This window comes from Lucilia cuprina, chromosome 4 (genome assembly GCF_022045245.1).
Source record: "Lucilia cuprina isolate Lc7/37 chromosome 4, ASM2204524v1, whole genome shotgun sequence".
Taxonomy (NCBI): domain Eukaryota; kingdom Metazoa; phylum Arthropoda; class Insecta; order Diptera; family Calliphoridae; genus Lucilia; species Lucilia cuprina.
Genome location: NC_060952.1, coordinates 71,919,519 through 71,944,624, shown reverse-complemented (window position 1 = coordinate 71,944,624; position 25,106 = coordinate 71,919,519). Strand labels below are relative to the sequence as shown.

The 25,106-nt window shown below is 28.1% G+C and overlaps 1 protein-coding gene across 1 annotated transcript; it reads right to left on the bottom strand.

The window, feature by feature from the left end:
• Nucleotides 1-644: 644 nt before the first annotated feature.
• Nucleotides 645-25,106, bottom strand: LOC111690817 (circadian clock-controlled protein daywake). Its single transcript, XM_023453388.2, has 6 exons — nucleotides 24,525-25,106; nucleotides 5,317-5,435; nucleotides 5,059-5,180; nucleotides 1,324-1,457; nucleotides 1,036-1,188; nucleotides 645-950 (listed from the first exon to the last, which is right to left on the bottom strand). Exons 1-6 carry the CDS (start codon nucleotides 24,586-24,588, stop codon nucleotides 796-798), a joined length of 747 nt encoding a protein of 248 aa, XP_023309156.2. The 5' UTR covers nucleotides 24,589-25,106; the 3' UTR covers nucleotides 645-795.

The following is a 25,106-nucleotide window of genomic DNA, read 5'->3' as shown; positions in this document are numbered from 1 at the left end:
AAGTGAAAAGAAAGTAAAATGTACTCAATGAAAGTACTGAAAAATGACCTGAAGAAGTGATGATTTAAACACAGGCTTGTCATAGGAGGGATGTCTTTTTTATTTGATTCCAAATTCACTACATCTGAAGTCATTCTCAAGTAGTAAATTTTATGTTCTTTTTTGGAGTTACAGAATTATTTCATTTTTATATAAATGTATTAATTAAAACAATATCTATTAAAAATCTAGCCAAATTTGGCACTCAATTAACCAGGAAAATCAAATATAGAGAATGGTTCCGGTCCCGAACTTCACGAAAATCGAGGTCCCACTGTATTAGAAAATTGTTGTGTTATAGAATACAACAAACCTAACAAATCACTTCCACAGAAGGTAAAAAATTCACTAAGTGATACTTTTGAAGTAATTATAAATGGCATTCTTTTGGAACTACTTCGTTTTATTTTTGCTGAGATTATTTAAAGAATCAACATGCCCGCCCATTTATGAAAGGGTTAAATAATAATCTGTCATAATTCTTTAATATGGTACTAAATCAAATTTTATTTTCTTCAATATTTATAAAACTAATAATATCTATTAGCTATTTAATACAAAAAAAATTAACATAAATACTTAATTAATATTAAATTTATTGCTAAAGAAATTTAAAATTGAATAAAAACTTTACTTAAATCGAAAAAATTAAAATTACTGCGAATTTTTTAATTTTATATATTTTACTACTAATTAATTTAAGCTTAAACTATAATTTATTTAAATAGTTTTCGCACGATTAACGATTAATTATAACTAATTCAGATTAACCCACTGTTCCAAGGGAATTTTCGCAAACAGACGATCCATGAAATTACGTATGACCAATGTGAGTTTTGTGCGCAAAGCTGGTTTCATTTCTTTCAGCAACTCTTGTGAATTGGAATTGATGAAAAGATTTAAAGCAGCTTCTGTTAATGGTAAAAAAATTAAACAAAAATAAATTTATTTAAACTCTTAAAACAATAGTATGTATAAGTATTAATTAAAACTTACGTATAACAGAATTGCCATTGGCAATATTATCGACACCCATTTGAATGTCCTTGACATTGAAATCCATTTTTACTTGATCGGCTGTAAGGTAAGTGCGGCCATCTGGTCCCTCATGTGGCAAAGCCTTGAAATAAATTTTAGCTTTAACGCCCTCTATAATCAAAAGAAAATAACAATATTATGTAATATATAAACAAAAATGTTTAAATATTCTTTATAAGCAAATAAAGTTATAACTTGTTTTTAGTTTTGTTGTTGTTTTTTTTTTAGTTATATAGTTGTTCTTACCATATTCGCCCCAATATTCACCGGCACCAGAAGCTTTAACCAAAATTAAAACGCCAGTTGAACGATACTGTGCTCTAACCTTGATGCGTGGTATTTCGCAGGTCAATTGAAATTGTAAAGATTCCAAATCGGAGCTGTAATGAAAATATTTGATAATAGTTAATAAAAATGACGTAAAAATTGGGTTTGAACAACTTTTTATTATATATTTTTCAGTGTTTTACTTTTAAGTTAAACAAATAATGTATGTATAATTAGACGTAACCAACCACTTGAAACCATACACGTTGTATGAAACAATTATTATTTATTTTTAATTATCCTTAACAATTCAAACCAATAATATTACTGATACCCTAATTTTTTATTAAGTACCCATAATGGGGCCATTTTCTATATCAATTTTCTTATATCTCGCATCATAAAAAGTTTTAAAAATGCAAAAAATTTGTTTACAGAAGTTTTCATACATCCTAGCTGTACAATAAATATCCGATATACATAGGTACAGAACGCCTTTTTAACTGTTCGGTTTTTCGGCTAATTTGAAAAACTGTTAACCAAAAAAGGTATTAAAAAACTAAAAGAAGTGAAATATTTAATTTGAATTATCTAGTTTCGACTATAAATCTTTGATCTCATTTGTAACATAGGTCCTTATTCTTAAATGATCTAGACACGTCTGACAGTCAGTCAGACTGTCAGTCTCTTAAAAGAACGATTGTTGCAGTTTGATTGGTATTCAAAATGGACAAAATCGGTTTACATTTGGACATGGCCTCCATATAAGGTTCGCTTTAGAAAATGACTAACGTTCATAACAGGCTTAAAAATATTAGTATTTTTATGAAATTGACGGTATTTAATTATAATATGATATTTTAAAATTGTTACAATAACGATAATATTTTAGACTACAATCATACCACAACCATGTTTTTTCTCTGCATGATCTTACAGAGAGTTTTATCATTGTCAATAAATCGTTTAAAACCCAAAAATAAAAGTATTAAGATATATTCATTTCACAAAAATGGTTTGTTATTAGAAATATATCACTCTCTGGAATTCGGAATTAGTTTATAATTGACCAAATTGCTAATTAAAGACCCTCTTCAAAAAATCTTCCGGATGTTATATTTTGTTTTTAAATGTTATAAATTTAAATGCATTTTTAATCATAAATGCGTTTTTCATTTAAGAAAGAAGTTCGCGTTCGGGCGAACTTTCAAATTTACCGATGTTCGGGTTCGGTGTTTGGTTCCGAACGAAATTTTGAGTTCGGTCGGACTCTAATAAAAGGTATTAATGATCGATTAGCAGGGATGAGCAAATCGAAAAAAGGAAATAAGTCGGTAATTTCAAACCAATAACAAATAAAGAATTTTGATCGTTTTTAACTTTTTGAGACCATGGTCTTTGAAGGTCAAATGTTATAACTAAGAGACTCTATATATATCTTCCTGTATGTCTAAAAGGACCTGCCACGGCATCATTCAAAATATTAATACTTGAATATTCGAGATATTATATTACACATGGATAACTTTGACATCCATATGAACATTTGCGGAAAATTCGGGCAATATTGATCATTTAAAATAAATAATAAAATTAGTATAACCGGAAAACTATATCATCTAGTATCTATATTTGCTAGCACTAATGGAGTTGTTAATGGAGTGCAAAAATGTAAGTTGTATTAAAGACTTGGTTAACGATTGTAAATAGTATACCAAGTTTTATCAATAAATATATTTTGGACTCATACATATGTACATTTAAGTATAATTGATTGTACAACTATTAAAGTCCTACATTACAGCAATTCTTGTAATTGCTACTGTAATTTCTGTTCTGATTTAAATTTTATTTATTCAAGAAAGAGACAAACGGCCAAGATGTTTGTTGATCAAACTAGTTAATGCGTTTTTCTATGTCATGCAATAGTCAAATTGTTCTATGTCGGATTTTAGTTATGTCTCCAAAAACGTTTAAACACAAATTTTGCGGTAAGAAAAGTACATACATATCGCTCATTTACTACCAGACTGGTATAACTCGAAAACAAAAAATGGTTTTAAGAAATATGACTTTGAATGTTTAATGAAATTTTACTTTTTATTCCCTCCACCACCATCAAGGTATAGTTCCGTTTATAACTTCCTCAACTCGCTATCACTCTAAAATAGATATGTATCGGTTTACAATTAATGGTAGCTCCCATATAAGCACCACTTCCAAAAATTACTTATACACACATATGTCACTGACAAAACAGGATTCCTGTATGAGATTCGACATAAATATATGTTGTGTATTTGTAAGACATTCTGTGAACTTTTTCTGATTCTGTCAATAATTAATTATAGCTCTCATATGAAACCTCTTCCGAAAATAAACATACATATTTCGGGATCAAATTTGACATAAATATAATAAATATAAGGTCCATAATTTCCCATATCTTCCATAAAAGGTACACTTCATTAAAATGTAAGGATCATAGGATAAAGGCAGATGTTTGTATGTTTTACATATAGATAAATCATTCTGAGAAATATTCGGGTTAGGCCCATGATATGTCATATCTTTTATCAATATGTGGCTATGTTTTGTAGCCCTCAATTCAAAACTCCGAATATATGCCAGTCTTGTAGTAAATTAGCGATATGTACATACATATGCACATATATTGAATAACTTTATAGACGTATAAAAAAATACATCGATTTTATTTTTTCAAGTAACAAGTTTGGTAGGTTTATAATATATTTGTGGTCCATTGAAGTTGTTGCCGAAAACTATTTGCCACAAAATAATGTACGTACGTGTCATTTTAAACGTTTTTGAAATTTTGCACATATAAATAAAGTTATAATATTGGATGAAATATGTTGCAAATTAAAAAAAATATATATTCAGAAGCAAAATTTGTATAAAATTTATCAATTGTTAAGAAAATTAACCCAGAAATTTAAAAAACCGCAGTTTATACTTCTTGCATAAGTGATTTTTATTTTATTGGCCATTTTCTAGCAAGGTTAATAGAAAATTTCTGAAAACTATTAAATTTGTAATTGAAACTATTAATAACTATGATCTTGTTGCATGATTTTTAAAATTTTCCATTGTCATACTCCACATGCTGCGATACTTATTTGTAATTCTATGCAATTTTTGTTTAAGAAGATTAAATGATATCAAGGTTAAGAACAAAAACAAGTTAATTCAATAAATATTTTGTTTTCAGATAGACAACTATTAAAATTACCAAGTCATTTTTAAAGAAAATAATAGAAACTTCAATGACAACAACTACAATTACGGAGAAGAGATGGGATAACCGATAGATTGACTGACAGACAGACAGACAAACAGTCAGAATGGAATGACTTGGCAAGATTTGTATTACTTAGAATTAATATTCATATTATTTAATACAATTTATTTTATTTATTGTTAATTTATTTGTTTATTTATAATTAAATTATTGTTAATTTAGCAAAAATAAATTCTAAATATCATGATAATAAATTGTCAAAGGATTTTAAATTGTAAACAAAGAAAAGCACAAAGTTTATTTTGAGAGATTAAGAAAATGATTTTTTTAATAGTTAATAAATTGGAGAAAAAAATTAATTGTAAATTTAAAATTTGTCTAGAACTTGGTTTGATTGAAAATTCAACTTTTGAAATGCAAAAAAGTACCATAAAATTCTTCCCATTACTCACCGCACATTTGTCACCGTTATATTACTAACACCAAATGCCTGAATATTACGGAATACAGCACGATAGCCATCGGGTCCGCTGCCCAATACAATGCCAATTTCATCTATATCAACAGGTTCAATCTAAATAAAAAATGTTCAACCATTAAATTACTTTAACTAAATTGTAGTAATAAAAAAACAATACAATACTTAATATTTTTTATAAGCTATGAATAAACATGTTTCACACGTTTTATGTTGTTTTTGCAAAACGCACCTCATAAATTTCTAATTCAGGTATGCCTTGTCTCAGATAATGCACCAATTTATTACCACTGTCACGTAAACATTCGTTTATAAATTGTTCATCGCCCGGGCACTGTTGAATGTAATAGGCTGAAATTTGAAATAAATATTGAAATAATTAATGGCAAAACATTCATTTTAGTACTAAAAATTAAACTCATAAAACTAATTTTATTTTGCACTTAAATAGTTAAAAAAATTTTTAATTACAAATAATGCCTATTACAATTTTATAAATAAATTTTGTTAATAATTTTGTAAAATAAAAATTTTATTTACGCATATGTGCATATGTATGCCCCAAAACCAATGATGAAAGGCAAACATCAAATATATATAAAAACAAGTTAGAGTGCTATATTCGGCTGTGCCGAATCTTAAATACCCTCCACCAGCTACTTTTATGTTATTACTTTTCTAATTGATCAAATATTTGTAGAAATACTTAAGTTTTCTCATGTCTTTAATATAAAAAAAAAAAAGTTAAATCTATTACAATTCCAAGATTTATTGAACATTATAAATTTAGTAATTTGCATGTATGTGTGTGAAAGATTTAGAGATTTTCAAAATACAAATACATATATAATTATGTTCTACACAAAATTTTGTTCAGCACATATTGATAATGCTCTTTGGGGCATACATATGCTTTTAGGGGCAGGACCTAATATAGGAAAAATAAAAGTATACAAATCTAATATTTTTGTCAAATTATGTATCAATAGCTTAATTTGGTAATAAGTAATGTGCGTTTAAGAGATTTTCGTAAAAGGACTTTGTATGGGAGTTATGTATATAAAGACAAAATTTCAGAATTCTGTATCTATATCATTACTTGGTATTAAATATTGTGAATCTAAGTGATTTTCTGGACCTAGTATGAGAGCTATGACCAAATATGGACCGATGGTATAACAATTTTATAGTGAATATAGGAGCAATATTTTTGATAAATGTATGAATATTAATATTTGGTTATGAGTTATGTGCGTTTTTTCTGATTTTCGGAAGGGAACCTTGTATGTGTGTTTTACTAAGAGGGACCTTGTGTGGGAGCTATGACCAAATATGGACCGATTTATGTATAAGAGCAATACTTGTACCAAATTTTATAACGATATCTCAATTTAGTAATGAGTTATGCGGGTTAACTGATTTTCGGGAGGGGACCTTGTATGGGAGCTATGACCAATTATGGACCGATCCAAAAAAGCTTTCATTGTAATATTTCTGTATATAAGAGCAATACTTGTACCAAATTTTATATCGATATCTTAATTTAGTAATGAATTATGCGCGTTTAAGTGATTTTCGTTAGGGGACCTTGTATGGGAGCTATGACCATTTTTCCTCTGAATAAATTCTATTGTCATAAAATTTTAATTTATAAAATTTTGTAAAGATATCGACATTACGACGGAAGTTATTAAAAAAAAAACAAAATTTTCGGGAATTTGTACTTTTGTATGGGAAATTGTGGACCGATTCTGGCGATTTTACGCAAAGATTAAGCTCTTGTGTGGAAACGAATATGTGCTGATTTTTATGGAATTATCTTGCATAGTTTTCGAGAAAATTACATCAGAATGTGTAAAAAATGCCTATTTTTTCGAGGTTGTTTCAAATTTTGATTCATAACTTTTCCCGATGTGAACCGATTTTGCCCATTGACATTGTCCAAATGACATTTTGCCTAGTCTGCCTAATCCTTATTATGTTCTAAGACGATCTAGCCATATTTGCTGTATGTTGAAAGCACGATGAAATCCAAACGGAAAAAGGCTAAAGAGTTGGTAGATTTTATCACAAATATTTCTTATAGATTATGTTTGTTTAAAATTGAAAATAGGCAATATCGTCCCACGTTTTCGCATAGCCCACATACAAGTGGACCTCCTAGAAATATCTTTAACAGTCATAAATAAAAGTACCACTATATCGATGAGATTCTACATAAATAAGTTTCATATATTAAATTAAAAGCGGATCGGCCTAAAAAGAGGATTGACCTGAACACCCCTGCCCACATATAAGGTACTCTTTAGAAAAAGATTTTAATTACTTGCTTAAGGGCCCTTCAGACGATCACACTTTACGTACGACAAATCTAATGAAAAAGTAAAATGAAATTCCATCCGTATAACAAAAAAGAGAATAAAAGTCGTATGATTTATATTGTTTGTGTTTACACGATTGGTATAAAACAAATAGAAAGTCAGATGGAAACAGCTGTTTCACTTTTTTATATGTGTTTACATAAAAATACATCCCTGATCTAATGAGACCGGCTTTTTTTTTTTTGAATCATTTCAAAAAATGAAGAGAGAAATTTTCCATCTGTATTCTCTCTCAATGTGTGATGGTTTCATTACATATTGCGTTTAGACGATCCCATCCGTACTCTTGTACACAAAATTTTGACAGATCATATTACTTGTGTGATCGTGTAAAGCCGGCTTTAAGAATATTAATACAGCGATGAAATTCATCATAAACCATATACCCTACCCCCCATATAAGGTTCCTTTTAGAAAACTACATCAAACCTCTTTTCTGTCTTAAAAATACTAAAGTACCATTACAGAGTTGGAATTCGTCATAAACCAAAATTGGTCTACCAAATTTTAAGAGGATCGGTTAATGATTAACTTTACCCCCATAAAAGGTCCCCTTAGGAAAATAAATATAACGACATAAGCAACTTTAATAGGAACGTAAATCTTTCTACAAGTCTATAAACAAGTTTTATATGATCCAAAATCGTACCCACTGATGAATTTTGACAAGTTTTATGTATATAAACAAAAATATCTCTACAAAAAATTTATTACGATGGGTCCATTACCGAACCTACCACTCGTATTCACAAACAAATTCAGAATACTGCGATACAAATCGTTAAGATTACTTTCAGGTTCCCTTATTAAATATTTAAGTATGTCTTATTCAAAACGATACGATACGAAAATATCGATGAAATTTTAGATACACAAATACAGCGATGACATTCGAATCAAATAAGTGTTCTAAGAACCGAATTTTTTTACTAAATTTTACTACTTTCGGTCCTTTTTTGGCCCTTCCGCCCATATACATATGTAAGAACTTAGGGTCGGAATAGTAGTCAAAATCGGTTGTTATTGGATTGAATAGTAGTCATTGTCTGAATATAAACTGTCCAGGGTTGTTATTGCTAAAATAGGCTGATGTATTCGAATAGTTTATGGCTAAAGTATTTGTATTTGGATAGTTTAGCAAGAAATTTCTGGCCGGCATCATTTCGATATTTAGCTAGGATTTTTCAGATAAAGATAATCTGCATTCTTTGCTTAAAAATAGTTTAGTCGATGTTTGTGTTTTTTAGGGCGGGTTTCTTACTCCTCAGTTAAACTAGGCTTAACTTGCTGTTAGATTAAAATTTAGGCGGACTTTAACCGATAATTGTGTTTTTCAGTTTTAAATTTAAGCTCAGTTAACTTTGTTAGTATTGCCAAGTTTTCACTCAAAAACATAAACAATGAACGGTTGCAAACAATACTTTTGTAAAATGAAAATTTTGGAAAAATGTTAAATAAACATTCAAATAAATAAGTAATAAAACAAAACAAATCAGAAAATTGCAATTTACTTAAAATATTAAGATTTTGTGCTTCGAAATTATTGTTTTTGTTAATTGTGTTTTCTCACTTATAACTTGAGTTTTATTGGCCAATTACACTCAGTTAAACTAAGATAATAAGTAACTTTACTGATAAGTGAAAAACACGAAACGTATATTAAACTAGGTTTAAACAAAGAATGTAGATTATCTTTATCTGTAAAACCCGCCCTTAGTAGTCAGTAAAGTTACTTCTTATTTTAGTTTAACCGAGTGTTATTGGCCAATTAAAACTAAGTTATAAATGAGAAAACACAATCAACAAAAACGATAAAATAATGAATCGGGAAGAAGAACTTTATATTTTATATAAATAGTAATTTTTTGATTTGTTTTATCAATATTATTATTATTATTGTTAATGTTTATTAAAATTTCTTCTAAAATCCCTTTTTTTACAAAGTAATATTTAAAAAACAGCTTATCATTGTTTATGTTTTTGACTGAGATGTTGATAATACTAACAAAGTTAAGTGAACATAAATCCATAACTGAAAAACACAATCATTTGTAAAAGCCCTCCTGAATTTGTTTCAACTTTAAACAGCATGTTAAGCTTAGTTTACCTGAGTAGAAAGAAACCGGCTCTTAATCATGTCTACCCAATTTCATCAGAATATTTTCAAAAGATGGCAAGGCTTTGGGTTAAAAGTCGTATATTGTGGTAGCAATAAACTTTAAAGTGATAACATCAACATTCTGCTTTGATTGGAGATAATTCTAACGTTATTCAAAAACTACATACATAGATACTTTTAAACAAAATTAGAGGTCCAGAAATAAAAGAGATCTGAAAATCATGATATATTCGTCTCTGCCAAGTGATTAAATTACATTAATTTTTAATTAATAAGACAAACAATTTAACCGCACCCACATGCACAAAAAAGGCCTTTTTAAGTTATAAAACGGAAACTCTTGTAAGATTTGAAAACATTTTATTAAACGGAAAACAATTCACTCGTATGTGTGTAAAACTTAACGTATTACATTCAAATTATTCATTGAAGCAAATATAAGCGTTTTAATTCGTTAACAAAAAAACAAAGTATTATTAACTTTAAATACCAAAAAAACAAAAAGAAAACACTAAAAATAATTATTTGAATTGGCAGTTGCTTTCTTGCACTTCAGGTTAATGAACTCATACAAAAATTTCACCAGTGTCTTTGTACAAATTTTTTTTCGTTAAAAATGGAACCATAAATCGTACCAGACAATTATGGTTACAAATTTAACGCAGCAAATAAATTGGTATCATTATTGTTATTATGGTATTGTTATTACTACAAATATTATTATTTTATTCACATGACCAAATTGCATTTAAATGAAGTTCATTAACATGATGAGAAATTTATATATGTTTCTTTTAGATCAGCATGTAGAAGTTGGTTTGCGTTTGATGTTTTAAAGATAAAACTTTTGCACGTGCTTGAATATGTTACACAAATAGGTTAACATTTATAGAAACAAGTTTTAGAATAGGATTAATTTGTTGCTTTTTATTTTAACCATAATATGTATCACGTTTGAACTGATTTTTATATATTTTAAAAATATGTACTTTAGTTGTTTAATTGTTTAGATATCTCTTGATATCTAGAATATCAAAATATCTTGAAATCTTAATAGATGAACAATTTTGTAATGAATAAAAGACTGTTTTAATGAAATGTATCACAATCAAATACCTCAAGTCACTAGCTAAACCTGAACACATAGTAAAAACAAGTAGGAAAGTATAGTCGGGCATGGCCGACCATATAATACCCTACACCATGAGTATATTTTTAAAATTTTTACTTATTATAAAATTTTTATTTTTTGTAAAGAAACTTTTATGTTGAATATTACCATAATTCCAAAATATTTAAGAAATTTATTGATAAAAAACTAAAATTTCTAAAAAGTCTTTATATAGGTCAAATATGGGCCGATCCTCGGTAAATTTGGGAAAAGGATATATTTCTAAATAACAGTTAGTTTTCTTCATTTTAGACGTTTAAGTCATTTTTTGAAGGGGGGTTTGTATGGGGGCTAGGGTCAAATATAGGCCGATCCTTACGTAAATCTTCAGTGTCATTTATACTTATATAAAACTTATTTGTGCCAATTTTTAGAGAGATAGCAGAATATTTGACGTAATTATAGCATAAAAAGTTCAAATCGGGAAGTACGGTTGTATGGGGGCTAGGTGAAATAATGGACCGATTTCAACCATTTTCAATAGGCTTCGTCCTTGTGCCAAAAAACATGCTTGGTCCAAATTTCATCAAATTATCTTGAAAATTGCGGCCTGTACCTTGCGCACAAGGTTTACATGGACAGCCAGCCAGCCGGACAGACGGACGGACGGACATGTCTTAATCGACTCAAAAAATGATTCTGAATCGATCGGTATACTTTAAGGTGGGGATTGGACCAATATTTTTGTATGTTACATATATCAGCACAAACGTATAATACCCTCCCCACTATAGTGGTGTAGGGTATAACTACTAGAGTATTCAATTATTCGGGTTTTTGTCTTATTCGGTTTATTCGACAAATAATTATTTGAGGTTTTACGTTAGCCGGTTAATAATCGGATAATTAAAAATTAATCGGTTATAAAATTTCTAACGTTACTGACTACTGACTGATTCATCATCACACAGCCTAAACGGTTAAAGCTAAGGAGAAATTCGGATGTTTAGGGGTAAAAAGGGTAAGAACGGGTAAATTCGGTAACCTCATATCTCATACACTAGAAAAGATACAAAAATAGTTTAAAGCTTATCGTCGTTCATTTAAAAAATAAGCGGACAGTTGTCTGGTACTTTTTTCAATTTCGGCCCCTTTAGGGAATAAACTGGTAAAAACTGTATTTTGGTACTTTTTTGCACCCCATGTATCTTTTAAACCAGTGAATATTCAAACAATATTTTTGACTCCTTCATAACTTGACGAAAAAAATATAAATTTAGTACTTTTTGGTTATTCGGTGTTTAAGGGGTGAAAATTGTACCTATTTTTAGTACTTTTTTTAAAACATTGATTTTGCTTTATTAACTTATACATATAAATACGGGCTTATAAATAAACGGCTCCTACTACGATGTTGCAACATTTTGGAATAGAATTTTTATTTCGTTAATGGGTAGAAAAAAGTACCAAAAGGGGTAAAAACGGGAAATTTGATTTATTCAAACGCAAGGATCCCAATTTAGATAAAATTTTTAGTTTTAGAAACACTAAAAATGATAATTAGGTGTTATTTGGTACCACGGTACCAAGTGATATATTTTGGTACTTTTCCATTCCTCATCTGGTACTTTTTGAGATTTCTTTGATATTGAAATTAAAAACAAGTAAGAGTGCTATATTCGGCTGTGAAGAATCTTATATAACCTTCACCATAGTGTATTTTAAACATAATTGATCTTACAGTCTAGTTAATAAAAACATTAAAAAAATTTGAGTCGATTTAAGCTGAATGTTTCGGCGGCGGCTCAAGCAACTAAATATAGTTCGGCGGCGGCTAAGCTCCGACTCGAAGCCAGTCGACTTCGACCTCTGATTCATTGCTGGTAAACATTGACGAGACGTAGATTTTGTTTTTGTTTATCGTAAAAAAAATTGTTTTAAAAAGCACTTGGAAAAAATTTGTGTTAGTTTTTAATTTCAAACTTACATTATTCGCATAAAAATTATTGTACAATAACTCACAATCTACTCTCATATAATTGAAAACGTTTTAAATACTTTTTTCTATTCATTAAAAAATATATTTGCAAAACAAGTGGAAAATTATTTTATTTTAACAAAAAATGCAAATCATATTTTTTTGCTGTGTATTTTTTGTATGTTTGGATTCCAAACATACAAAAAAATACACAGCTGAATAAAACCAAATACATCTCTACACACACACGTGTACATCTTTTTCTATATACAGTGTTGTTGTTGCTTTTTTAACAATTTTTGATGAAATTTTCAGAGGTTGTCTCAGATTTTTTGCTCATATCTCCGTTATTTATAGACCGATTTTACTGATTTTAAATAGCGATCTTCTCGAAAGCATGTCTAATAGAATTATTGAAGATTCGGATCTCGCCAATATCTGGGGACCTCTAAAAACTGATTTCAACAGACAGACAGACGGACATGGCTTAATCGACTCCGCTATCTATAAGGATCAAGAATTATATATACTTTATATGGTCGGAAAATTATATTATAGAAATTACAAACGGAATGACAAACTTATATATACCCTTCTCACGAAGGTGAGGGTATAATAAAGGGACTTTTCTGTAATTTTTCGTTCTACACAGGCAGTTTTTTTTTGAGTTTTCTTTAAAATTAAACCTAGAAGCATGAAATTAAGTATGTAGATCCGGAGTAAATGGGAATCTATAACAAGGGACTTTTTCGTACTTCGACTGGTACTTTTTAAGTTTTCTATTAAATTTAACCTTGAAACATGAAATTAAGCATTTAGAGCCCGAGAGTAAATGAGAATCTATAAAAGGGCATTTTTTGGTACTTTTTCGTTCTACAAAAGGTACTTTTTGTTTTTTTGTATAATATGGAACCTAGAAACGTGAAATTAAGCATGAAGAGCCCGGAGTAAATGAGAATCTCTAAAAGAGGACTTTTTGGTACTTTTTCGTCCTTAGACTGGAACTTTTTGAGTTTTCTAAAAAATTTAAAATAGAAACATGAAATTAAGCATATAGAGTCCGGAGTAAATGATAATCTATAAAAGGGGACTTTTTGGTACCTTTCGTTCATCAAAAGAAATTTTCTATAATATTGAACCTAGAAACATGAAATTAAGCATTTAGAGCCTGGATTAAGTGAGATTCTATAAAAGGGCACTTTTTGGTACTTTTTCGTTCTTCAAAAGGTACTTTTTGTGTTTTTTATAATATTGATCCTAGAAACATGAAACTAAGCATGTGGAGTTAATTAGAATCTATAAAAGTGGGCCCTTTGGTAGACATAAAACTAAGCAATCAGGGACTTGAGTGAATGAAAATTTAAACTGGAATATTTTCTGGAAAATGAAATTAAATAAAATAGGTCTTTTTGGTACTTTTTCGCACTTCACTGGTACTGTTACTTTTAGAAAATTGAAAAAGGATACTTTGGTACTTTTTTGTTCTTATACTAATTCTTTCTTATAATATTGAACCTAAAATTGGACATGCAGCTTCCTGATTGTATAAAAATCTGTATGTGATTTTTTTAGTTTCTGGTTGAAATTAAACATGCGTCATCCTGATTTAATGATAATATATAAAAAGGCACTGACTGCATGGTACTTTTTATACAAGGGTATAAAAAGTATATATATATATATATATATATATATATATATATATACTATATATATATATATATATATATATATATATATATAATATATAATATATATATATATATATATATATATATATATATATATATATTTATATATATATATATATATAATATATATATATATTATATATGTGGACTAATAAATTTACAAAAGGTTCCATATAAATACACAATAATATAATAAAAAGGCTAATTTTGCAAAATATTACATAAAAATGTGTTTTTCTCGAAATCCGCTGAATTCAAATTGCAGGTACAGGCAAACTATAAGAAGTATTGACCTAATTTTTTTAATATTTTATTCCCTAATCTGTTGTCCATAAATCCCTATGAGTTCTCCCAAATATATTGAAAATTGTTTAACAAAGTATCAAAAACCGTTAAAAATATCAAAATTTTTCGACCACAGCTGAGAACAGGTTTACGTAAGTAACTACAGATGTATTTTAAGTAATACAATTGTTTTATTAGAATATTTTAAAAAATATGTTTATTTTCTTATCACATTTCGAATTCAAGTGCTGTAAGACACGATAATGGCCTGGGGAATTTTTAATAACTTTACGATTCTTTGACAATAAAATGCAAAACAAATTGTTTAATGACAAATCTTTTGTGAAAACTGAAAAAATGGCATATTATCCCATGTAAATGCATCTTCAAACTTCAGAGCCGTTGCGGCACCAGTTAACGTAATCCTATTGACCTAATTTTTTACACGACTCATTTTTATTACCCATAGAACAATTCAAGGGGGGCGGCCCGTAGGATAAAATTTTTTTCAGAACAACAAATAATGGTTATTTATATAGAATAGTTATAAAACATATAGCAACATAACATATAATGGTTATTTGTAGGTTTAAATGGCTGTTAGTAACATAATATGTTTTCATCATTCATTACCATAATAATATAAATAATTATTTTTCAGTGAATCATACTCAAAGTTATAATTGCCATAAAAATGAAAATATTTATAGTTACAAACAATATTGTTTAAATAGAATAAAAAATAATAATTGTATTGTTTTTTATAACAATATATTGTTACAGTGAACCTAGTTTAGTTATTGTTACCATGTCGAACTATTTTTTTCTCTGTGTGTATGTACCTACATACATATACACGATGTCCTTTCATATGTATCCATATTACACTGTCCGACAAAAAGAAAAAAAATCGCTAGACAAAAACCGGATGATATACGTTCGATGCTAAAAATTTAAGGAAAAAAATCTGCGTTTTTAGTTTTTCATTTCGTAATTTTGTGTCCCATCAAACGTACTTCAACATTTTAAAAAGAACATTTTTCAAAAAATATTTTAAAATACCTTACTAATCAAACAAAGTCATATTAGGTGTCAAGACAACAAGAAGGGTTGGGAAATATTTTGTGTTATTATACCCTTCACCTTCGTGAGAAGGGTATATATAAATTTATCATTCCGTTTGTAATTTCTATAATATAATTTTCCGACCCTATAAAGTATATATATTCTGGATCCTTATAGATAGCGGAGTCGATTAAGCCATGTCTGTATGTCTGTCTGTTGAAATCAGTTTTCAGAGGTCCCTAGATATCGGCGACATCCGAATCTTCAATAGTTCAGTTAGACATGCTTTCGAGAAGATCGCTATTTAAAATCAGCAAAAATCGGTATAAAATAACGGAGATATGAGCAAAAATCCGAGACAACCTCTGAAAATTTCATCAAAAAAGCCACATTTTTTCATGCTTTGTTAAAAAAGCAACAACAACACTGTGAATTGGATAAAGATGTACATGTGCGTGAGTAGATGTATTTGGTTTTATTCAGCTGTGTATTTTTTTATGTTTGATGCTGTTGGCGTCATTGAGTTGGGTATTTTCTTTTTGTTTTGTTTTTGTAAATTCCGTTCGTATATTTTGATGTAGGTTGGTTTTATTGCGTTGTTGTTTATTTCGTTTTTCTGTGTTTTTCGATATGTGAGTATAGATGTCTGTTGTTTTATATGCCTTGTGAATTTTGTTTTTTATTTCGTTTAGCGCTGTTGTTGTACATTTTGTTTTTCTTTTAGTTTAGTAATAATGTAGACGGGAAAAATTTAAAATTTATAAAACTAATATGTTTAAATTACACTATGGTGAAAGGTATATAAGATTCGGCACAGCCGAATATAGCACTCTTACTTGTTTTTATTTTATACTGTTAGGATGGAAATCTGTGAAAAATGCCCTTTAAAATTCTTATCTTTAAAAATCTATGAAAATTTTCAATATTATTTAAAAAAAATGTTGAAATATTGTTTTTATACATCTTTTGATGCTGACAGAATAAAATAAAAAGAAGTAAGAGTGTTGTATTCTGCCACGTCGAATCTTCTGTACCCACCATATATATATCACCATATATATATATATATATATATATATATATATATATATATATATATATATTATATATATATATATATATATATATATATATTATATATCTTATATATATATATATATATCTATATATAATATATATATTATATATATATATATATATATATATCGCATTAAAGTAAATTTTACATAAATTTTATATTCTGGGTTGATTCTTTGATTATTTTTAATGAAGACAACTGACTATTTTAACATGGCGATGTCCTACGCAGTAGTCAACTGTCCGACTCTCCATGACTTTTCAACTAGCTTACAGTTAGTTACTAAAAAGTCAAGTAATAGTATTCCTACTACTATTAATTAAATATATTTAAAATTTAGCTACTAATTGCCTACATTATATTTCGCTTTACTATAAGTTATGATATTAGTTCGTTAAAATTAATACACATCAGTTTTCTGCAGAGGAACTAACAATAACACCTGTATCCATAAAATTATGAATGATTTGTTCATTATAACACCTGTATCCATAAAATTATGAATGATTTGTTCATTATTTCCATGTCCCATTGATCCAAATCTAAAATAAGTTTTAAAATGTTATGAGTAATGCTAACTATTGATGTATTGTATTTTACAGTATTAATCAGCAAAATTAGAATTTAGGGACCGAGTTTTGAAATATTTAAACTTTCATCATTAATTTTTCAAATTTACTGACTCTAATTTCACAACGTATACAAGAAAATGACAAAAATGTAAAAAAAAATTCCAAATAATAAAGAAACATGAGAAAAAATGTCGAAACAAAATGCTCTCCAAATAATTTTTGGGAACTCCCGCATTATATATTAGTTAGCTTGTTGCTAGTCTTTAAAAGTCGGCTGTTTATGTTAATAGATACCAAATTCTGGAACATTTCTGCATTACATTGTTGTTCGTTTATAGTCAGTCTACTAAAATTGCTTGTAGTTAGTATTTTAAAGACGGACGTTGCCAAATACAAAATTTCGGGACAGCTCTGCATTACATTGTAGTTAGTTTTAGTCAGTCTGTAAAAGTAAACTAGAAATGATTTTTTCTCGTAGTCGACTACAAAATTGCTTGGCAGGGTATCTACCATACAATTATCATATGTGTGTGAACATTCCAAAATGTCAACTATTATAAAGCTAAATCATATTTTTGGGCGTTACTAAAATATTAAAGAAAATGGTGTTTGTAACGTTCATTAAATTTTGCATTTGCAGCTGAATTAAGCTATTGTAATATTGGAATATTTTATTCAAAAACGTGATAAAACTTATTTTAAATAAATATTTGATCAATTACAAAACTAATAATATAAAAAACAGCTGGTTGAGGGTATTTAAGATTCGGCACATTTGATTTGTTTTTTAACTTTATTCCGGAATACTTTTAATTATTTTCTCAAAAAGAAGAAATTTGTTACCACAGGGTTCAGATACTCCAAGGGGTCTATCACAATATCAAATGTTCGTTTTATCTCTGAATAAAATGAGAAAATGCTACAAATTTTGCCAAAATCGCCATTTTAATGATATTACATAAAAAAGGGTACAAAAAAGGGTGGAATAAATCTGCCAAAAATATATCGTTTCGGTTGATAGTAACCCCTTAAAACAATATAAAGCACAAAAACTAGGGTATTCAATTATTCGGGTTTTTGTCTTATTCGGTTTATTTGACAAATAATTATTTGAGGTTTTGCGTTAGCCGGTTCGGATAATTAAAAAATATTCGGTTATTCGAATAAAAACAAACTAGATGTTATTGCTTTTAACAATAATTTTCTTCATATATACCCTGTAACAATTTTGAAAAAAGCATTAACACATGGAAAAGTTGATAAGCATGTGAAAATAGATTCCACCTATGGAATTGTGTACTCCGATTTTTATGTCCTTAAAAAAGGATTTCAAAGTTTAAAAGACTACAAACGAATATTTAAAATATTTATATTTATTATGTAATGCTAATATTGGTATCAAATGAAAGCTGGGAATCTGTACATTCTATCTATATTATTTACCTGTCGAAAAAGAAACAAAATTTAAAAGGCTTTCATTTTCGACTCAAAAACTTTTAACTCCTTTTTTGTGACAAATTTTCTTTAAGATTTCCAATTCTTTTTTGATGATCTTGATGATTTGAAATAAATTATATTATTTCAAAAAAGAGCAACTCAGCTTCATTTGAAATTAATATTATTACCAACTTTTTAACATAAATTTGGAATTCCATCTTTTGAAATTGGATGTCTTTTAAACTTTAAAGTCCTATTACAGGAGCATAAGAGCAGATTATGAAAAACTGAGTCCACAGTTTAATGTACGCATAGATTTTTTCATGTTTAAAAATAACTTTTGCAAGGTTTATAAACAAAAATATTATTTTCACATCTTTCACATAAATTCTTTGTTTAGTTTTTTAACAAATACTGGAAATTATTCCTGTTTATGTGAAATGATTTTCTATATAAAGACATTTCTGTTTTTAAGATTTTGAACACTAGATCAACTATAACTGTTGCTGAAAACTTATTAGAAATACTTAAGAACACAACAATGTTTGACAGTTTTCATTTATTCGAACGATTAACAGTCAAAAATTAATCGATTAACCGAACGACGATTAATCGCTTGAATACTCTAATAAAAACCATTCGATTCTATAATTTGTGTTTTGTATAATATGATCAAATATGAAATACAGGAAAATATCGTATACTTTTGTGAGGCAATTTTATGGACTTTTTTGAAAAAAAGCTAATTTAATTTAAGTAAATGTAAATTTTTCATGTTTTAAATTGCGTGATAATATCAAGCAGTGCAAGAGTATATTTTTCTTTTTAAGTTATCTAAAAAGTTTCTAAGAAGATGTATATAGAAATTATACTTTTTGGAAAGCTGACTTTACATAAAATACGATAAATGAAACAAAACCTAAAAATTTTTGATACCGAGGGGACCAGGTCCATCCAAAAAACCCTATTTTTATGGAAAATTCAATTTTGAGCAAAAATTCTCAAATCGCATAGTCGATATCAAGTTACAGTGATATATTATTTAATTTTGGATTTTGAGTAAAAAAACTGTAAAATTTCATTAAAAAATATTCATAAATAAAATTTTAATTGCAATTTAAAAAAATTTGTATCTTCGCAAAAACTGAATAAAAACATTTTTTAATTTTTTTTAAAGTATTCCGAGAATTCCATTGATATATAACATGCTTACCTAATGTTTTTTAAGTAACAAATTAATTAGGGAAAACTCAAAATCTTTTAGAGAATTTAGCTCGTACTATTATTTTCATCCATACATTTGTTAGGCATGTTTTACTACCTAAATTTTTATGAATTTTTACAGCCACTTTTTACGATTAATCTTTTATTTATAATTTTATTTATTTTATATAAAAATAGTCTTTATTTATTTTTTTTTTATAAAATAATATAATTTCGTAAAATAATAGGTATCACAGTAGTCCATATCTAAAAGATAAAGTAAATCTTTAAATTCATGAATATATATATAGTAGATAAAACAGGATCAGAAGATAGAATCAGATTATTAAAAATATATTTATTCTACTCTACTCGAAAATACTGCTTTAAGGATTGCTTCTGACTTTTCTTCAGACCAACTAAAAAAAATTCTTGTGATCTTCAACTCATTTGTAAGTGGGGATGTGATGGATTATCAGCACTCTCGGAATATAAACAAATCAACATAGGTGAATCATCTTCCGAGTATAAAAGTGTATTTATGGCATCGCTAGTTCCATTAAGAATTCGAAAGCATGCTGACAGCGATTCTCCATCAACCAGTTTCGATGATATTTGGAAGAACTCGACTCCAGGATCCAAAGCTTTTTGTAGGCCAATAAGCTTTGAGTATATAAAGGAATCCAAAACAACAACGCAAGATTTAATAAATCGTATTGAAGCAGAAATTAAAAACTTGAAACCTATAACAACCGAAATAGAAAATTATTCGTTTAACATGTCCTATGATTTAAACTTACAATGATTGAAAAAAATGTTGGAAATGCCATTACAGGAACATCATCTACTTGGTACTGCTACATATGTGGTAATAAAATATCAGAATTTTCGAATATTTCCAAGGAAAGGTCAATAAATGAGGAAACATTACAATTTGGAATATCCCCCCTACATGCTCGCATACGATTTCTGGAACATTTTCTACATTTAGCATATGATTTAAAGTACAGAAGCATACCGGAAAATGCAAACAAAAGTGCAAATAACAATAAGGAGTTAATGGAAATGAGAGCCAGTGAGAAACGAAGAATTCAAGAGGAATTTAAAAAGCGGATGGGATTAAATATTGATAAACCACTCACAGGATATGGAAGCACAAACGATGGTAATACCGCTAGACGTTTTTTCAAACATTTTGAAACTACTTCCGAAATAACCGGAATTAATATGGATTTACTGCAAAAGGTCAATATTATTCTAAAGTTTCTAAATTACTTTTGGAATTATATCCCTGGAAAGAAATGACACCTACAGTTCACAAGATATTATGTCATGGAAAGGTCATCATAGAACATAATATTCTGCCTTTAGGAGAGCTTACAGAAGAACCCCAAGAATCGAGGAATAGAGACTTTAAGCATATTCATCAGTTTAGCTCAAGGAAGTGTTCTAGGCAGTCTCAAAATGAAGATATTTTTAATAATCTGATTCTATCTTCTGATCCTGTTTTATCTACTATAAGGAAACGTTGGATTTGCTACAAAACGTTAGCATTTGAAAATATTCATGAATTTAAAGATTTACTTTATCTTTTAGATATGGACTATTTTTATATAAAATAAATACTTGTTAATTTTTTTAGGGATAAAGAATAAAAGATTAATCGTAAAAAGTGGCTGTAAAAATTCATAAAAATTTAGGTAGTAAAACATGCCTAACAAATGTATGGATGAAAATAATAGTACTAGGTAAATTCTCTAAAAGATGTTGAGTTTTCCCTAATTAATTTGTCACTTAAAAAACATTAGGTAGGCATGTTATAGTAAGTAGTAAAACATGCCTAACAAATGTATGTATGAAAATAATAGTACTAGGTAAATTTTCTAAAAGATGTTGAGTTTTCCCTAATTAATTTGTCACTTAAAAAAGTCTATTTTTAAAAACTGTATATAATTTTTGAAAATTAAATAATTTGCGGAATACTTTAAAAAAATTAAATTTTTTATTCAGTTTTTGCAAAGATACAAATTTTTCAAATTGCAATAAAAATTTTATTTATGAATATTTCTTGATGAAATTTTACAGTTAGGTAGATTTTTTACTCAAAATATAAAATTAAATAAAAATTTAGAATTTTCTTATTAGAAATCCCGAAATTCCTAAAAAAGTTTTTTTAAAAAAGATACAAATTTTTCAAATTGCAATAAAAATTTTGTTTATGAATATTTCTTGATGAAATTTTACAGTTAGGTAGATTTTTTTACTCAAAATATAAAATTAAATAAAAATTTCGAATTTTCTTATTAGAAATCCCGGAATTCCTAAAAAAGATTTTAAAAATCCCAAAAATGGGATTTTTTGGTTTTTTTGCATATTATATTCATACCAGGGGCGGGGTTATCGAAACCCGTTACAAAATGATTAAGAACATATTGGGTCATATAAAACAGGTCACTATAATTTGATATCGACTATGCGATTTGAGAATTTTTGCTCAAAATTGAATTTTCCATAAAAAATAGGGTTTTTTTTGAAATCGGTTGTCTTTTAAACTTTAAAGTCCTTTAAAGAGCCTATTATGAAAAACTGAGTACACAGAGTTAATACTAATGGTCCACAGTTTACTGTACGCATGTTTGAAAATAACTTTTGCATGGTTTGTAAACAAAATTATCATTTTCACTTCTTTCACTTTAATTCTATGTTTAGTTCTTCTCAAATATTATAAACCATTCCTGTTTATGTGAAATGCTTTTCTATATAAAGAAATTACTGTTTTTAAGATTTTCAACGAGTTCTAGAATTCATACGTTTCCTTAAACACTAGTTCAACTATAACTGTTGCTGAAGAACTTATTGGAAATACTTAAGAACACAACAATGTTCCCAAAAAACTGGTTGTAGAAATAAAGGCTATATAACTATTTCCATGATTTCTTTTCAAAAATCATCAAATAAATTTTCTTTATTATAGAAAAATTATTAAGAAATTAAGAAAAAAAAAAGAAAATTTATAATAAAAATATTCAATTATGTAGAAAATATATAGTAATTTTACTGCTAAATAGTGAGTTTTTCTTAATCGGTTAATTGATATAAATTATTCGGTTTATTCGTTATTTGAAATTTGACAATTTTCATTTATTCGAACGATTAATCCTCAAAAACTAATCGATTAACCGATCGACGATTAATCGTTTGAATACTCTAATAACTACTAAACAAAATATTAAAAAAATATCTTAAGAAAGCTACCACAAAGCTAATACACAGCTACAAAGCTAATAAACAGCCGGTGAGTTTGCTATAACGGGATCTGCTTTGAATATTTATTAAAAGAGCTTTTCGTTTAAAAGGGATGGAAACGGATGAAACGTTTAGACTCATGTGTGAGGGAGAAACCCTACCCTAAATGTTAGAAAATTTAATTCCATGACAACAAAGTTATATCACAACTTGGCAAGATTTTCTACTGATACAGGCTCTATCATTATAATGCATTTGTATTTCAACAATGTAGATAGTGATGTGGTCCCGACAAAGTGTTGATCATAATCCATTCTACAACTTGGGGAGATTTTGCAGTGGCTCTATCATTATAATAAATTAGTATTTAGTACCATACATATGGCGAGTGGTGTAGTCCTGACAAAGGGTTGGTTAATGATGTAACGGATTCTTTTGAATATCAACCTAAAACAGTGACAGATGTGTGGTTTTACCTTCCTGTTCCTGTCAACTATATGATACTTAGCAGTTCCGCCCCAGATCGCTAGGATCTCTGCAAGGAAGATACTTTTTACCCATTTTTACCTTCCTTTCCCTGCCACCAACATTTATCAAAGTTCAAACCTAATCTAGCTAGTTCGTCCCCAACCTCATTACCATGCCCAGTACCCCGGCACTCAACACAGTCTAATGCAAATTGTCTCATAATGTTCCTAAAAGCATTTCTACAATCAGGCGTTAATATGCTATGAAAGCAGCTCGACTTTCGACATAAATTATCACAACCGTCCTTGAATCGATATAATGAGTAGCAGTTCCATCGCTTTCCAGGTCGCCATTTCCACCAATAAAACTGTCAATCGGATACAAATCAATCGTAACTAGTTAAAAATTCCATCAGAGGTTTCAGTTTATAAAAGAAATTTCCAATAGTATTTAGTAGGTAGTTATTACATTAATTTAATCCGTGGAATAAAAAAACTTTATCAAAATCGGGTAAGGAAAATCCATTGCTGTGTCAAATATTTTAAATGACATACAAACTTATGTATAAGTAGGTATGTTCTTAAGAATATATCATAAGTAAAACATTTTCAAAAGTTCGAGGCATTTAACATTTTTAAACCGATATAACCTGCATTTGATAATCTTAAATATGTCAATGAAAATTATTAGTCTACACCGATCCCAATTATCAAATCAGAAATGTTTATTTACATAACCGGTTATTGTTAAAAACTTCATTAATAATCACATGAAACAATATTTTTTCTATTAATTTTAAAACTTACGCTGTTGTGCCCATGATGATCCATATAGTAATGACGTAAGAACAACCAGAACTATTTTAAACATTTTAATTTGAAATTATGATTTATTTTTAACTAAAGATGAAAGTAAAAGTTTGTTTTCTGATCAATATTTTTTTCAATAAAACTCTCTAATTAGCACCAAACTCAAAACACAATTATTTGTTAACACCTGCTTGGAAAGCCCTCAAGCTGTTGGATAGATGATGATGGCACAGCGAAAGTAATGTATTGAATAAATATGTAAATCTTTCAATAAGTCTTTTTGTTTTTATTAATTTTTTTACTCGTTTTTTTCTAAAGAAATTCCAACAATTTCACTTTAAAATACGAAATTAGGTCACGGCACGATTTGAAGTGGTTTGCGTTGGTTTTTAATGTTTTAAAGCAGAACCTTTTTGGAATTTTTAATTTGAATTTTTTTCAAGCACAGTTTTTTTAAGTTAAAGTAGTTATTTTTTTATTAATTTTATTTATTTCTTTTATTCTCAACAGAAGTTTTTATTCTTGTAAGAGACAGTCCGAGGTACAACTTTCACGCGATTCACTTTGGAAATGAATTGA

Bases quoted from the DNA above. Each gene is read 5' to 3' on its own strand.
- LOC111690817 (XM_023453388.2), bottom strand. From the start codon at position 24,588: ATGTTTAAAATAGTTCTGGTTGTTCTTACGTCATTACTATATGGATCA. The intron at 5,181-5,316 runs GTGCGTTTTGCA...TTTTTTATTTAG, and splicing joins CTGAATTAGAAATTTATGAG to ATTGAACCTGTTGATATAGA. The intron at 1,189-1,323 runs GTAAGAACAACT...TTTTGATTATAG, and splicing joins TGAATATTGGGGCGAATATG to AGGGCGTTAAAGCTAAAATT.